Source organism: Solea solea, chromosome 11 (genome assembly GCF_958295425.1).
Source record: "Solea solea chromosome 11, fSolSol10.1, whole genome shotgun sequence".
NCBI classification, from domain to species: Eukaryota; Metazoa; Chordata; class Actinopteri; order Pleuronectiformes; family Soleidae; genus Solea; species Solea solea.
Window position 1 is genome coordinate 439601 of NC_081144.1, and position 17760 is coordinate 457360.

A 17760-nucleotide genomic window follows, 5' to 3' on the forward strand; every position below is an offset into this window, starting at 1 on the left:
TCAGTGGAAGCACGGCTCAACTAGGGTTTTGATTCAGTTGTTAATATAATTGCGCAGTAGGAGCTTTTGAATTGGCTCTTACTGAGAGTTCAAAGGCTCAGCAGGGGGCAGAGGTGGTTCATGGGTCAGTTGAAACAACAAGGAGAACATATTTTGTTCCAGTAATTGAGAATCACAGTGCCAGAGGACAGTGCCAACCAATACCACTGTGCAACAAAACATCGTCAACATATAAACACTTCAACAGGTAAATGACTGGAGGAAAGAGTCAAGCCACACTGATTTCTCTCCATTTCTGTTGCTCGTCAAATTTAAAAGTGTCTCCTGATTGAGTATAAATCAGAAGTGAGTCATTGCTCATTAAATGTGTCTGTCCTGTGTTTATTTTGCAAGGACAAGACAAAATGTGATGTAGCACCATGAAAAGATCTGTTCCTCTACCAATAAATGACGGTCACTTTGTCGGCTTTTTGTTTGAACTGAGCCACAAAGGATCATTTGAAACATTTGACAAAAACAGACCTTAAATGCACTCTGAGTCATGTGAAATAATATCCAAAAATAGAGTTTATACATATTATATAAGACCATCCAGATGAAAAGCTTCTTTGTGCAGGCACTATTCATTTGATTCTCAACTTCTCAACTCCATGACTGCATTGTCTGTTATGAAGTCAGACTTTAATAAAGTTGAGGTAAAAGAACACGTGATGTACGAACAACTGTGGCAGAAACAATGGAAAATTGATCAAACTAGTCATGGAAAATGCAGCCGGTTCTTCTAATAAGATAGAAGAACCGGCTCATGGGGACATGAGCAGTGTTACAGCAGCAAAGACAGTAAAGCTAAAAGGAAATAAATTATAGCAGTGTTAAACACTAAATGAGTTAAATTCAACACAAATGCAGAATGTATCTTAGTGTTAAACTGACACCTTTTACGTTTCACGTTGTAAACTCTGACTTTAACACTGCAAAATTTACTGTGTAGCATATGTGAGTGTGGTACAAAAATTAAATATGAATCACTTCAAAGAATCAGAGCTGCACCAGCTTCTCATTTAGGGCGATCTGTGCTTGGGTCAGGTTTGATAGGTAGGTCACCATCAACAGGTCGTTGATGTTGGAGTTGAGCATGTTCTCAAAGTCCTCAGCTGAGATGGTGGGCACCTTGTTGACCTTGTGGAATATTAATAATCAAAGAAATACATGGTGCATTAAAAACAGAATGAAAACACCACAATTTCACATTAAGGGAAACAAAACAAAAAATCTTTATAGGACATCATTGTCATTATTATGTCCTTGGGTCAGTTCCCTCCATTTCTTCCGGTCTTTGGTGTCCTCGGGCTTCAGATTCCAGGTCTTGCTAGGTCTTCTATGGCCTCCGTCCTCTTGGTGGGTGTCCACCTTTATCACGATCGCGACATACACGACTTAATCTGTACTAATGTGTCATCTGAGTCTTCTTTCTTGGGCCTTCTCTGCGATTCTTCCGGCATTGTCATTTCTAACCTCGTCCAGTCACGTTAGCCCGACCAACTATCGTAGCATTTTTATCTCTGCAGTTTCTAACGCGCGGGAATCTCAGAGCCTAAATACTTAAATAGGTGACAAAAAGCTAATTGGAGTGACAACAAATGAGTGAGAATGCTACGTTCATATCATGAAAAACAAGTTATTTTGAAAGAAAAATTTGAATTTTTAAAAAGGTAGGCTGTTCCAAATTCTGAGAAATAATCAGAAGAGCCATTATCTGTGGACCTCAGGTCACTACCTGGAACACACAGGATTAGCAGCTCAGTGAGAGAGTGAACGTGTCAGGCCACAGAGGGCTGCAAACGTAAAAGGAACTTGAACTCTATTGTAACTGCGAGTGGCAGCCGATGAAGTGCAGCTCAAGCCAGACTGTTGGCAAATCTCCCGTAGTAATAAATCACGCAGCATCTGCAGATGATGTGATGACTTTTGGCTGATTTATGAATACTGGACAGGGACATTAACTGCTCTGCTGAAATCTTAATTTTACAAGAAAGACGAGACTTTATTTCAGATTTCCTTAATCGGGCTTCAAAGCACAGTGTGTTTTTTTGACAAGTGGCTTCACGTAAAGTATATGAGATCTTATAAGACAGAAGAACAAACAGGAGACTCTCTGATTTATCTGCACTCAGACAGAGACACATCTCTGCAAAATGACACAAACCCATCAAATGAGGTGGCAGGATTTTGTGGATTTTGGTGCGGGAGAGTGAGTGGTTTACAAAGTTAAGTTTCCAGTAGAAGAAGGTTATCTTGTGTGTAATAATGTGAAAAAAAGATTCTTAAGACATATTTTAATTGGGTTGGCTGTCGGTTAAAAAGATTTTTTCCCGCTGGTGTTTACAGTACGAACCATCGTCCTTGCCTAAGGGCGGTTCCCAGCACTGGTGTGTCAGGTGCTGCTTTGCTGTGGTTAATTATGTCCCTCTGGTTCTCTTCAGTTAGGAATCCAAAAATATAGAAGACAACTTGTAAAAACATCAACAGTAAAAACATACACGATACCAAGTAGTGTGGTGACACTTCTTAGTCCTTTGTATTTTTATGCTCTGGTCAACGTGGATGAAATAGTTTTTCATACTTTGTGTTCTTAATGTTGTGTGTCCGTATTGTTGATATTTTGTAAAACACTTGTCACCTGTGGGTTGACGTAAAGGGCTATATACATAATGTACATTACATTATTTCATTAGTAGTTGATTCAAACTGATTAAATGAGGCTGAACTAAGTATCCCGGTGTGATCTGTAGACAATATTGTTGATGATATTTTATGACACAAACAAAATCCACACTGATCCCACCACTAACTGACGGACTGCCAAATAGCCAGCTGTTCTACAGACCAACATGTGAGAGACTTCCAATGTGTCATTTCCACTCAGTAGTTGAAAGAGCTAACTTCTAGAAAACAGGTAACATCTGTGCAGTCTTGGGTTGATATAACAGTTGGTTTAAGTGAAAGACTTTAATGGAGTGGAAATCTTTTGATCTTTAGCCGCAGATAAGATGGGAATGTGGGTGTAAAGTGCCTTGCAAACTTTTTATTTCCTCCGCTGAAGAAGGAAATGCACAATTTGAAGAAGCCGCCAAAGTGTCCACATGCCTGATCATTTCACTTTGTTGAAAATAAACCTACAAAAGATAACCCAGGCCCAGAGAAGTGTCTGCACTATGAAAAGCAGCAGCTGCAGGTGAGCTGTTCCACACACCCACGAAAGAGACTGGCTGCTAAATAATGAGCTGCATATTAACAGGATTACTCTTAATTACTTCTGCATTCAAAAATAAGGTCTATAAAAAAAGCAACTTTAGCTGTAGTCAAGCGTTCATTTGTGTCATGGCCATGGATTATTATGGCCAAAACTGTGAGTGTGCTGATAACATGCTCTATGTGATTGTCCAGGTCAACTACAGTCACAAAAGGTTTCAACCGTAGGAAGACTCTACAATCTGCTGCAATATTTCTTTCATCACCTCCCTTAATCCCCCGTGACCCTGAAAACAGTATTTCTTTGAATTCAGAGTGGATTTCTGCATTCATGACCGCATTTCTCATTAAATCAGAAACTACCTTACACAAAAATCTATACCAGCAAACAACACACACCATGCATAAAGAGAGCATGCGACCTTTGTCTCAAGCGACCCCTTTCTCATCGTGTTAAACTGAGCTGTGTGAGCTGAGAGTGACACAAATCCACAGTTCCTCCAAGCAGTGGTGCAGTGTCTTTAACGAGATTTATTCAGGCGATCCTCCTTCTCTTGTTCCTCCTTCTTGTTCTTCTTTTTCATTTGTGTCTTCTGCCTCACAGGACTGTAGCTCAACTGGACCTGTCACCTCACCCAATACGATACATGTACGTATTTCCTGGACACACAGCTCAACTGAAGCTGAGACCGGTCTCCCATCTTTTGTTTTAGCACCTGTGGTCTTGGGCAGTTGAATAACTTTGCTTTGAGTTAACAGACTTTATAACTCCCCATGTAGAAGTTTAGAATAATAAGGAATAAAATTCAATTTATAGAAAAGATAGATAAAAGTTTTCGTCATCCAAAGGGGAAATGAAAAGCAGCGCTCAAGTCATTAAATATATAAGTATATATTAAAGTGCTCATGTTGTCTATATTGAATTTGATCTTTTGTGCTGAAACTAATCAACTTCATTATTCCAAGCTATCTGCTGAGTGAGAAAGAAAGAAACTTCTTCTTCCAATAAGTTCCAGCAGGCTGAACACAGATTCAATACAGCACTCCACACTTCGAACCTCTTGAACCCTTCATCGTCATCTTTATTCTTTATCCTTAATCTGTCGGTTTATTCCATCTTGGTGGTTCTTCAGCACAGAAGTACAAAGCCTCTCATTGCAGATCAAACTCTCTTCTAAAAAAGTTTCTCCTGCTTCATATTCATATAGACAAATATGACTATAAACTGCCTTAATGTCAAGGTGAAAAGTCTGAAAGAACATCTATTTTTTTTAGTTTGTAGAATCAGTAATCAGCCAAACTAAAATATCATCTCAAAGTCTTCCAGTGCCGTAGGCTTAAATTTAAAATCACCAAAATAAATGATCAGTTTCCCGGCCACAGCTTTAAAAGAACCTAAAAAATAAATACCACATATATGTAAATGAAATCATGGGATTGCTAGAAATCAAAAGTAAGTGTCACTGCTGAATTTAACTCTCGTAATCTTTGGAAATGTGCAACATGTATGAGAGTGCGACAGTGGTGGTATTTAACATCGTCTTCCCTGACGTCGGCTTCTAATCAATACTCCCCCTTCTCGTCTCTTGAAGCTCTGCTGTGTCAGCGAGAAGTGGCCGCAAGAACGCCTCAGGTGTGTAGTAAGTGGTTTGTAAGTACAACTCGGGTATTCTTCAGACATGTCTCCTCGTCTCCAAGAAACACTCTCAGCCTACGATGTTACATATATCTGTCCTGTGGTAGACATTCAGGCTGTCATTCATAATAATATTTACATGATAATAAAAGTGGCATATTATGATATAAATGGCACAGCTGCATGTTGATGTGTTTAAGCCATAAAGCATGATAATAATACAAGGATGGCTGAAAGCCAGATCTGTTTGTTGTTATTCAGGTAAATCCTAACAAAGGATTCCAAACACAGTCATCACCAAGAATCATAATTGAACAGATGGAGGCAGCAGTGAACCAACAACAACTCCTGTTTTCTTTATGGACTCTTTTGTGTCAGTTAGCGGCTTTCTACTGAGAGATACAATTTTATTTTGGAAGATAATAACAGTACACAAACCCTACAGGAACAGAGCTTAGAGAAACAGCTATGAGATGCATTCAAGGAACTCATCACACCAACTGGTGCTGATACCAATTTGTGACAAGTGCAAACTAATTAGGCCCTTTTTAAACTTATTTTCAAGCATATCCAGAATGTATCTAGCTTGATTTTTTTTGGCAGTTTGGACAGCTAAAAAACACAGATTTTTACAAAGCTGATTCAAACAACATACTGAGGTGGTTTTGAATGGGATTCTGATTGGATTTTTACAGTTACTGTTTCAATCTGAACGTCTCAATCACAAGGATTTCAAACTGCCTTTGAAAGTGTAGCTCAAACGGCAACACCAACACCAAAGTAGAAGTTAATTGGATAGATGAGCAGGTTCGCGCCGTGGTGCTACATAACCATTTGGGACAGAAACAGACAGATTTCTGTCGTCCATTTTGTTTGAACTACCTGTTTTTCTGGGGCGTGGCCTGAAACTATAGAAATCCATGTGGAAGAATAGACTAGACAATGTCAATATGGACACAAGCAGACCGGATCTGAGGGAGGGAAGACCTGGGAGATCAGATTCTTATCGCATATGCTTACAAATCTGATTTGGGCTGCAGTCTGAACAAGGCCTAAGTCGTCAGCTCAAGTGTTGGAATGGACTTTTTGGTACTCATAACTGTTGCTCTCTGTCGTTTTGAAAATCTTCATGATGGATGTCATATCAATGTCTTGAGCTTGCATTGACCACCATAAGTGGACACACTGATGTGGACTGAACTATCAACACAAACTTAACAGTGCACACAGGTGGAAGAGGATGAGGATGGAGTCAGCATGATTGATAAATGGGTAAAGTCTGTGTGTGTGTGTGTGTGTGTGTGATGAACAAGTGACTTATTGGGGGCAGTTGACAATGACAAATTGCAACAGGCAGACAGCTGAGGAGGGAGGTGATGTGATGCAATAGACAAAATGACAAATGAGGGCGTTTGCATCGGAGTCATTGATGGATTAGAGAGGTGAATTGCACACACACACACACACACACACACACACACGAAACTTATTTACCCAACACACTCACATCTATTAGAAACATTTACTCTGAAGCCAGAGGGATCACTCTTGATCCACAACACTTTTTTCAGATGGTATGCTTTAATATTTAATGTAATGGAACATAATGTACATTTCAGAATTATGAGTGTTTCATTCTGTCTAATAGCAAAATAACATGGGTTAGACTGCATTGAAAAAAATGGGAACATATCAATACTGTATTTTAGAAACAAGTCTCCAACAAGGCAATCAGACTTCACCTCATTGACGCAACAAGCCTCTGTCGGCCTCTGTTGGTCTTTCTGGCAAGTGCAGAAACACAGACAGACAGAAAGACAGACAGAGGGACGGACGGACGGACGGACAGACACAGAGACACTAAAAACAATACTTCACTTCCACTCTGTGGGGTGAAGTCATGAACAGAAGCTCTCTGAACCACATTGGTGAGCAAGAAAAACTCTCATATGAATGAATATAACAGATGATGGTTGAAACACATTGGAACAAAGCATAAAGTGAGTCACTGTAACCTGCTTGTGCAGTAATGACAGTGCTGCTGGAAGGCAAACAGGGCACTGGGATTTTGTCAGTACTTATAGGAGAAGAGATAACGAGCACCAGGTGAAAACAATGAGCAACAGGTGTGAGTGAATCAAGGCAGTGAGAAAGACAGAAGCACTGAAAGTGGAACAAGACATGATGACCAAAAAAAGGCTATGAAATAAAACAGAAAACAAATAATTCACACTACACAAGCAAATGAGCCCAAAATATAAAGTCTAAACTACAGAAAAAAGGACCACAGAGTCCAAATGGAAATATAAGTTAAATGGATGTATCTGATGTGCATCCACTTACATAAGAGTATATGGACTCTGGACTTTGCTCAGGATCACGTAAAAAACCTTCAAGAGGAAAAGGAAGACATGTCATTGCGTGTTTATCTATTTTACCACAGGCCTATTTTATTACTTCTGTAGAAGGACCTGTGGTCATTTAATGAATATCATTATAACAGTGGACTTTTCTGCTTCTTCACCACAAAATACTGCACTGTAGTGTGTTGCATTCATGGTCTGTGTTATTGTAGGAAGCAGCTATGCAACCATTTCATAATTGGAACAAAAAAAATACAGAGAACACAATGCACACTTCTAACACGAGACAGATTGTTCCTTAACATTTTTTTGTCTAATTAATTTGATTTTTTACCTCCTATCTGCTCAAGCAACCAAAGTTTTTAATAGGGCTGCAACATTCTAGGGTAAATATTACACTTTGTTAATTAAGCTGAGCTTAATTGAGCTTCTGCTGTGAGTGACAGGGCTGCAGCTTTGCAACACACACACACACACAAACTTGTGAGGACACACCATTGATGTCATTCTCTCATTCTCTAATCTTTTTTGATTATGCAGGATGTCTTTTTAAGTTTATAATATAAAATGAACTGGCTATGGTGCTGAGGAAGAGCAATGTGGTGGGGGAGGAGTAGCATACAGTACCTACTTCTAACCATAACCCTAAAACCAGGTCTTAACACTGAAAAAAAGCCCTTTGAAATTGTGTGGCCCAGACAAAATGTCTTTCTTTGGACCTCAAAAAGTACACATGATGTGTCCTTGGGCGAGACACTTAACCCCGCGTTGCTCATGACGGCTGTGTCGGCAGCGTGTGAGTGGGTATGAAAGATGAGTAATGGAAAATGAGCAGCACATAGATGCGCCGTATGAAACTGTGAGTGAATGGGTGAATGGGTGAATGGCAAAACTGTAGTGTAAAGCAACTTTGAGTGGTCATGAAGACTATAAAAGTGCTACATACTGTAAATACAGACCATTTAATAATAATGACAATAACCATTTAAATCTGTTAACAGCATCCTACACAACAGGAAACAGACACACACACACAAAACCATCCAGAAAGTTTTCAGCTTCATTGTGGCCACACAGTGTGTTGCATTCATGATCTGTATTATTGTGTGCATTTCTAAAAGCATTCGACCACAGGCGTAGCCACTATGTTTGCTTCTGGGCCGCCATATTTAAATTTTTAAAGCATCCACCAGAGCTGAGAGCGTCCCTGCGGCACACAGCTGCGTTACTGAACGACTTCAACAGAAGAAAGAAACTTATGAAACAACTTCTTTTTCTTCTTCACATTTGCGGCTGTTTTTAGAATCCATAACTCACTGCAGGCAGCTTTAATTATAGCAGGATGTCGGACATTATAGTGCTGCAGAGTGATTATTAAAAGCTGTTGCTGGACTGTTAAACAAAGCAACAGGTGGACAGAGACAGTATAATTATGATGACAAAGAGGGTTTTGAATTTGCATCTCCTGACACACAGAGACTTACATATACAGAGGAGGTGTAATGAAATCACAGAGAGGCTATAAGTGGTAGATGGAAAAATGGAAAAAAGGTGAAATTAATCTGCGCTCCAGTCCCGGTCAATATCTCGCTCTGCTTTTGTAATGAATGGCCATAGAATGAGGAGGTCAGACGCTCCGTGTCTGTGTGAGGGCAGCTACAGTCCGAGCAGGGATCAGAAATCATTGCAAAATGCTTTTAACCTAAATTAAATTGCCTGACATTATCAAACCAATTGAATTGTCACAAAAGTGCAACAACAACGGCTGGAAATGCAACTATTTCCAGCCAAACTGGGCCCACCTGGTCACCACTTAATCCAATAACACCTTCAAATTAAATCTGTGATATAACGATGCAGGTCAGAATAATTAATGCAAAATCATTTGAAACGCCAGGTAGATTTTATTACAGATACCAACAAATATCAAAGGGGCCCTTTACAGTTGCCTGTTTTCTTAATTTTACGTCGTTTTCTATTTGAACAGTAAAACATTCTGACCTAGATGGAGCTGTTTTTCTGAGCGTTCAATTTCAGTTATTCTAATTATACTTCGACTGGATTTGAGATGAGAGTGCTTTCAAAAATCACATCTTTAGGCTTTTAAAGGGTTTAAAAGCCTTGGTGTCCATTTTGACAGCACTTTCAAATTTGATGAACATGGATTATTGGCTGGATTATTGTCATTCTCTGTAAATGAATTTAGACCAGTCATCTGTCCAACGACTCCAGAATGCCGTGGTTCGCCTTTTGACAGGAAAAAAAGAGGAGAGACCATCTCACCTGTGTTGCTCCTCCCTCACTTCAAAACATGTTAGAATGTTAGCTACATTTGGTCAGGTTGGTCCCTTGTGGCGGCGGCGGCGGCTCTGATCAACCCTCCACCCGACCTCGACATTTTGTTGTGCAATACCAGTTGTTGTATAATGACTATAAGATGCTTTCCTTCCTTTCCTTTCCTTTCATTTTCGCACCCTGTCCTGAGCTCTGAGGTCTGATAAAAGGTGCTTTTAGCTGTGCCAAACAAATCTGACCTGAACCTGAAACTTTGAAACGATTTACCCATTGAAATTAAATCTGATGCCACCACTGAACATTTTAAATCACATTTAAAGACCCAGCTCTTCTCCTTGGCCTTCACGTCAGGATGAGAACAGTCAACCTGGACACTTCTATCTATATTTTTATAATTGTATTATTTTACTATTACTATTTATTTATTTTACTATATTGTTTTTATGCCTTGCTGCTGTGCTACGTAACATCGTACGTGAAATGCTGTCTCTTCTCTTTCCTTCTAACACTGTCATTTCCTCCGTGTTGACATCCAGGTAGATCAACCTAACCTCCGTACCTTTTAGTTTTGATTGGCTCTCTTTATATTATTCTTCTCTTCTGATTGGTTCTCTTCCCAGTTTTTATTTGTTGCTGAAAGAGTCACTAGATTTTATCATAGTTTTTGTCATATCAACTTTAACTTGATCAAGAAATGAACACTTCTATTGAGGACATAATGTTTGGATCCGGTGTGATTTCCACCTGTGGACTATATTGAGACTTTTTGTGTCCTTAATTAACTGTTTGTGGCATGGAACAAATGTGCATTCTACCAGCCTCGCACATTCACGAGGAAGAAAGGATATAATTACCTAGCATTAACTACCATTAATCTAATTACAGTGTTTTGGCACGTCCTTATGTTCGAGTAAGATGGAACATTGCTTTATTCCAGCATTTCAACATTCAATAATGTAAGCTGGCGGTACATGTTTGTGTGGCAGTGGCAGTTTATAAAGCAGTCACATTTGTGTTGTAACGTTGTCACCATTCATTTGGAGGGCAACATGAACTTGTCAGATCATTATAACGCATCTGACAATTATGTACATTTTGAGTGTTTATAATCAAGGCTGTTACAACAGCTGCATAGTAATAGAACACCAACTAGAAATGAGATGGAATTAAGAATTTATATTACATCTGCCCTGAAACACATATAAAAGTCAAAAAAGAAAAGACCTGACATCAAAACAAAAAAATGAGTACAAAAGAGACAGTTCTCATCGAGATACACGACAATCCGCTTTGTATTTTCAAAAGTTAATTTGAGTCAAAGTTACAGCTCGTGTTTACTCCTCAGTTCTGCAGGAAAACCAAAACAAAGAAAAGCAGAAAACAAATCAGAGAAGTGTTGTGTTTGTTTGTGGATAAAATCAGCTGCAGCTCATAGATCATTCCCCTTTGAGTCGCCACTACATCACTGACAGTGATAATGATGATTAGTGTTGTGGTTTCAAGTATTTTCTACGTTTGAATGAGAGTGAAGTGCAGAGCAGTGACAGTTTAATGGATTTGACTTATAAATGTCCTGAAATCTTTCCTGTGTGTGTGTGTGGGCGGAGAATGGGGGAGATTCAAATGTTCATATATTTAAAATGACAACCCTTTGCTAAGTCCTGTCCCCTCTTCGCTACTGTTGCTAAGTCCATCAAGCTTTCTGAGCCAACATGGTGCTCCCACTGCTGCTAAATGCACACCATAGAGAAATCCACGGAAGCTGACCGAACAATCTACAGTTTGCATTTGAAGTCTATATTCAGGATATCAAACTGAGTCAGCAACAAAATCACATTCAAAGTAAATGAAAAATAAAGCCTGCACCACCCAGGTATAAAAACTCAGTGTGTTTACATGTTAAAAGTCCGATTTTAGTCAGACTAAGACAATAATTCGAGTTTTCTCATGTCATGTAAAGTCTGACTAAGACTAGCTTCAATTTAGTTGGACTAACGTGTTTACATGACATGAAGAAAATCTAACTATCATACCTGGATAATGCGATTCATAGTCTGATTACTCCTGCATGTACTGTATATTCAAGAAGCGGGTCTTAGAGGAAGGGCATGGCATTGCATTGGTGACTCAACATCATGCTGTCCATCAGCCTTAGGCAACCTGCCCAATCCTCCCAAAACTAATTAATGTTCTGCTGTTAAATCTGGGGTCTAGAAGTCTGGGAAAGCTATAGCAATAGAAGCTTAAAGCAGTAAATCCCTCAAATAAATAAGACTCTATCATTACAAATCTTTACCATTGCAGGATCATTGATAGGGCTCTTGGGACTTTGTCCATGTCAGACAATGGCCTGTGACCAGCTTCCTCAGGGGATATTGTAGGGGTCAGTGCAGGAATATAGTTTTCCAGGACCGTGACTATCAACCATCTGGACCATGATTTGTGAAAGAGATGTGTCTTTATTCAGTCCTGTTCCTTGTGGGTATTAGCTTCCCCAAGAGTCTTCATTCATCACTAATCCTGTATTTGTTTTTAATGCATGGCTCAGAGCATGATGAGGACATGATACATCTCATTTAGGCTGTGAACGCAGGAAAATGTTGGTGGGGAGATTAAACATATGGACAACTTAATTTGACCTGCCGCCACTGTCACCTGAGCCCCCTATAACTGAAAGGAAATGTATGGAAACATTGTTATGGACATGCACTTCAAGGAATCTGAGGAATCTCAGCAGTCATGCCTGGTGAAAATAGCTCCCTAACGCTAAGTTTCCATGTCAGATCATAAAACTGCTGGTCAGTTCACACTCCTGGTCCTAACTTTACCACAAAATCAGGTCAAGGTCAATCAGACAAGTTCCATCTTTGAACCTCTCACGTTACGATGTAGGACAACCATGTAGGAGCCACGATCAAAGAAATCACCATGATTGTACCACGTTCATTTGAGACAACCCAAAATCGTACTCAGTGCGCCATTTTTTAGATGATTCACTGATGCGTGTGAATACTTACTGAGAACAAGTACTCCATGGCGAAGTGACTGAGCACGGTTGGGCTCCACTGTGACGTTGAGCGTGGTGGGATTTCCTCCGACGATGCAAACTCGGTTGTCTTGCTCTGCCTCACGGAACATCCGCAGCAGCTGATTGGCTATGACCCCATTCAGCACAGATATGGCCACCATGGGAACCACGAAGGACAGGAAGGCATTTACCTGTTCAGGGAGGGAGAGGCACAGAAGACTATTTAGGACAGTCAACACACACCGATCTAGATCAGAAAGTATGTAAAAATTTCCACTGTTTTTATCTTGATCTTCTCCTAATGCTACAAAATCAAATCAAAGTTAAGGAACAAGTGCAAATTAATCTCAAGTGATTGACCTGCCACACATTTGAGCTGAATTTCAAAAGATGAGACAGAATATGTGTATCGCTCAACTACTATGAAACATGCACTGGGGTAAACAGCTGCTGGTGCTACTTGTCTCAAGTGTTTATCTCTGCCTCATTGTTTTTGTCTCGGGCGGTTTGAATTGTCAAATGCCTTGCACTATTTACAGGCCTGTTATTTCCACTGCAGTTTATTTGCGTGAACGTGTGCCAAAAACAGGTGGATGGAAATGCACGGGCAGAAATTGTCTGAGAACATGTGAAAATTGAGTATCGTCTTGATTGTTTCATCATTTCCCACAGCCTCAGCTGACAGATTGGATTCATTTTTCTCGTCCATGTTCTGGCGCTTTTCCCAAAGACTTTTAGGAAATCATGATGAAGTAAATTTTCACCACTGAAAGCAAAGCACTTACTGAAGGACTGACCTTAATTAATAAACTGTTCAGATAGTTACAGATAATAAACCCCTCTTCTGTTCCTTGAACCCACTCTCATTTCAGTGTTCACAGATTAAACGGGACCACTGTATTTCAACTTATCTTACATTAAAGGTCCAGTGTGGAATCTTTAGGTGAAATTATGTTCATTTGACAAAAAAAAATTGAAGATTGAATAATTCTAAGTGTACAACCACCTGATTGTATGAACTGTTTTATTTCATTAACCAACCAAGAATGAGACTTTTATAATCATATCCGGAGTTGAGTCAGCGCTATAGAGGCCACCGTGCTTTTACGGTTGCCTTTAATGGACAAACATCTTTTGAGTTTTGATGCTAAATGAAGGCTACACAGGTTCTCCAACACACTTGGATGGGAAGAGAATGGTGGGGTGATGGATATTCAGCTACAACATGCAATAAATGAACGGGTTACTTTAACCACAAACCGAGACTGCAGGTAAACTGACAGAAAATAGTCTTTTTATACATTATCTTTCATTTTAATAGTTATTTATAGAAAATAAAACACACATGTTATGTTATATTTCATTTTTAGTTATTCTTATAAAATAAAATATAAATAAAAGACAAATTGGGGCATTGGGGTGTGGTTCTGGTCTCTTGCAGTAGGCTGGGTCCAGAGAGAGGACCGGAGCAGAGACGGGGCAGCAGGGTTCAGATAAGTGGACCCTCAGTCGTCAGGGTGACGGCTGTGCTTTTATGTTGGATTTGTTTTGTTTGAGTCACGTTTTGCCTGTGCCCAGAATAAAAGGACAATTTTTCGCTGTGAATGCTGACTCTTTGGAAGAAGTTGTGAGTGGTGAAGCTCACAACGCATTTTTTCTTTAATATTATGAGTTATTCTTCTAAAATGAGATACACATTTTTATGTTATCTTTCATTTTTAATACTTATTCTTTCTCATGGTCACAAGAAATGGATGTAAGTGGGTTGGGAACATCAGTATTGCATCTACTATTCACCAGGAGTTGAATAAACCACTCAAAATTCCATGAATGTGATGATCAGCAATTGAATTTGTTTAGATGCTCAGTGTGAAGGATATCAGGAGGTCTTGAACTTCTGAGAAAAACACAGTTTATCCTTCAGTAAAGTTGTAAAACGGGTCAGTAAAAAAGACAGGAAACGGGGTTGGCTGAAAGATTTCAAATGACTTCTGCAACTGCAACAGATTCTCTCACAGAAGAACCACAAAAGGGAAATGCGTTTTAAACAGGGAAGCTACAAAAACCCCAAACGCAGCTGTGTGGTACTGTACACTGACCATCCATGCTGCTGTCACTGTGACTCACACATAGTAAAGACGACTTCACTCGATGGCAGAACACACAAGTTGGTCGCCAGATTTGCCTGAACGTACAGCCTTCATGTGGACATTAGTATTCGTTTTGCGTCACACAATCGGAAAATCCATTAGGGGATTCAAAAAGGAAAAATCTTAAGTAGGATCAGACACTCCGTAAGCAATAGAGAGATGAGAAGCAGGAGAAACAGGGAAACATGTAATAGTGCAAGAAAGAGCAAATTGAGGCAGTACGTTTTATGCTTTTAAGGGAAAACAAAACCTTTTTGCAACCAAGATAAGTCCTACTTACTTTCATTACAATAATTTAGCACACACAAGACGACAAAAGGGATATTTTAATTGCATTTTATGAGTGAAAACAATTGATCAAAGGGATGCATTTTTGCGAGAATCATTTCCTTCACACTGCTGATCAAAACAAAACAAAGAGGGAAGAGAAGTGAAGTGAAGAATGACAATTCATGAGAGAGAAAACGAGAGTGAGATGTGACAGACATGAGTTACTACAGATTACTTTCTATTTATATTATAAATGATGAGAAGTGATACAAAAAAATGCTTAACTTCAGTATCAGTAATTGACTAAATGCATGGTTATGTCCTGGTTCTCAATAAACCAGACCGTCTATTTCTGGTTAGCTGTCAGCCAACAATGCAGAGATGTTCTACAATTGGCGTCTATAGAAGTTACCAAGAGTATCTCGTGAAGGATTTTGTGGAGGCTAGCAGCAGCAGTGCTCTGCTGTTTATTTCATTTTAAGATCGACATCAGAGGTTATAATCACTGACGTTACCTTACAAAGTCCAAGTTTTTCCTTCACGACAACTGACAGAAAGTAAGTGAGCTGGCTTATATTTGTCACGTTAGTGACAGTTTATAACTGGCATTAAGGTCCTGGTATACATTGTGCGTTGTATATCGTGGACCTGGTATATCTGTCTGTCTGTTAAGAAATGATGTGTGTGAATGAGGTGTTAAAATCCCTGCTCCAGCCAGCAGGAGCGCTGCTGAGTATGAGCTTTAACACTCACACACTTCCAAGTCCCCACTTTGCTTAATATTAAAAAAATTCACCAGAGCGTCTTAGACATAATTTTAGGTTGATTTAAAGCATAACAAAGAGGGGACTTGAAAAATGTTATAGAGTCCCCTCTTTGTGAGTGTGTAACGACGTCAAAGTCCTCTGTTCTACTGGTTCACAAGTACACGCACACACACACACAGACACACACACATTTGCAGCTCTGCTGTTTTTCTTGGGGATAATCACGGTTGAAAAATGTTAATGGCTTTAATGAACAGCCTGGATGACTTCAGAGGGTCCCCTGCCTCCAAGTCATTGATGACTGATTAGAGTTGAAGTACAGCAGAGGGAAAAGCAACAAGGCAAATGCCGGCTTAACAGTGAGACAAAATCCCCATCTCTAGTCGAAAGGAATTAAAAAAAATAAAGCGGCCAAAAAAGTGGCAAAGCTTGATGCTGATAATTGGGACAGAAATGAAGATATTAGTGATGGTTGAGTGGAGGAGGAAAGGGCGACACACTGGGAAAATAACATAAAGTTATGACTCCAGTTAAGTTTTGAAGGTGTTAGATCAAGAAAATACTAAAATTAAAATGTTCTTTGCCTTCACAAGTTAAATTACAAAGGGTTTACTTCACTGACCTCTGCCAGAGCGTCTGCTGCAGTACAATGATGAAATTGACAGCCCATGTTTCTCCTTTATCTTCTTTTTGGAGCATCACAATTGGCTGTTTGTGGAATGTGACCGTTCAAGCTTAATGAAGGACACAGATCGGCATCGGTGCTTTAACTCGTGCTGTACCTTTGCCACTTTTATGAAAGGGAAGCGCATGCATTTGTTTGTGATGGCTCCAAAATCACTATTTTGTGTCTCGTACCAATACCGATATGCCAACCTTGAATTGAACCAGCATAGTGTTTTGATTTTGTGGCTTGTAGGGCTTTAAAATGCCAATAGGAGTGTGGGTGACAGGCTTATCTGCAGCAGAACAGTGTGTTTTTAAACCAAAAGGGAGTCGTGTGAACATAGCAAGTACAGGAGCCAGAACAAGCTGAAAAGAAAAGCATCCCATCGTTTTACAGGAAAGACTTAAACTGAAATTTTTGGTGGTTCCTTTTTTGGTTGGAATTACCAAAAACGCCTGGATTTGGGTATTTTTTTACTAGTTTAATAGATTGGAGATCTAAAACAAGGATGGTGCCCGGATTAAAGCAGACAGCTATCACAAATCAATCATTTCAAATAACCTTTCAACAGAATGCACATCAAAATGTGCCATAGTCACAAGTCAACTCAAAATGGCAGCGCATGTAAACTAAGCCAATTTTCTTATTCATATATTAAAACTGAAAACTCAAACCCAACAGTATAAAACATATTTCTGAGTAGTATATTCAATCTCTGCCATACATTGGACACAGAGGGACTCATCAACTTCTCTTGGCGTTGATAATGTGCAACAGAGGATACTCGGAACCTGAAGGAATCTTCTGGTTTGCTCTGTCAGAGCAAACTGTGTGGCAGGCAGGGCTTTGATCTGGGAGATAAACAAGAACAAAAAAAAGAACGAACCCCAACAATATTAATGGTGAAAGACCGGCTCTGCTCATCAGCTGGTTGATACCATCATTATATGGAGGGGTGAGGGGCATCAAGCAGCGGCAGGGAGAGTAAGACCACTCACGACTGAGGGAGGGATGCGGCAGCAAAAGCAGAGAGGTGCTCGAAACTCTTTGATCATGACAATGACCTGTTCATGAATGGTCCATTGAATGGGGGGTGGGAGGGGCTAAAGATCACAGTTTCATTACAACACTTATGTACGCTTAATCTGAGAGGGCCTGAGATTATCTGTGAGGGAGAATCAGAGGAAGAAAAGGTGGTTATCGAATCACCTAAACAAGCTACAATTGTGTCACTGCTGCTACCAGCTGAGCATGTTTGATTTACGACAAAGTCTTCCACCCAAAATAGATTAACCGCCAGTGCGCTGTAAGGGACAGTCATTTTCTTAATGC

The 17760-nt window shown here is 39.7% G+C and overlaps 1 protein-coding gene across 1 annotated transcript in view; it reads right to left on the reverse strand.

The window, feature by feature from the left end:
• The window catches only part of ntsr1 (neurotensin receptor 1 (high affinity)), a 50171-nt gene that overhangs the window by 15739 nt on the left and 16672 nt on the right, over nucleotides 1-17760 (reverse strand). The window contains exon 2 of the mRNA XM_058641911.1: nucleotides 12564-12765. Within this exon, the coding sequence (XP_058497894.1) occupies nucleotides 12564-12765 (202 nt within the window). The remainder of the gene's footprint in view (nucleotides 1-12563; nucleotides 12766-17760) is intronic.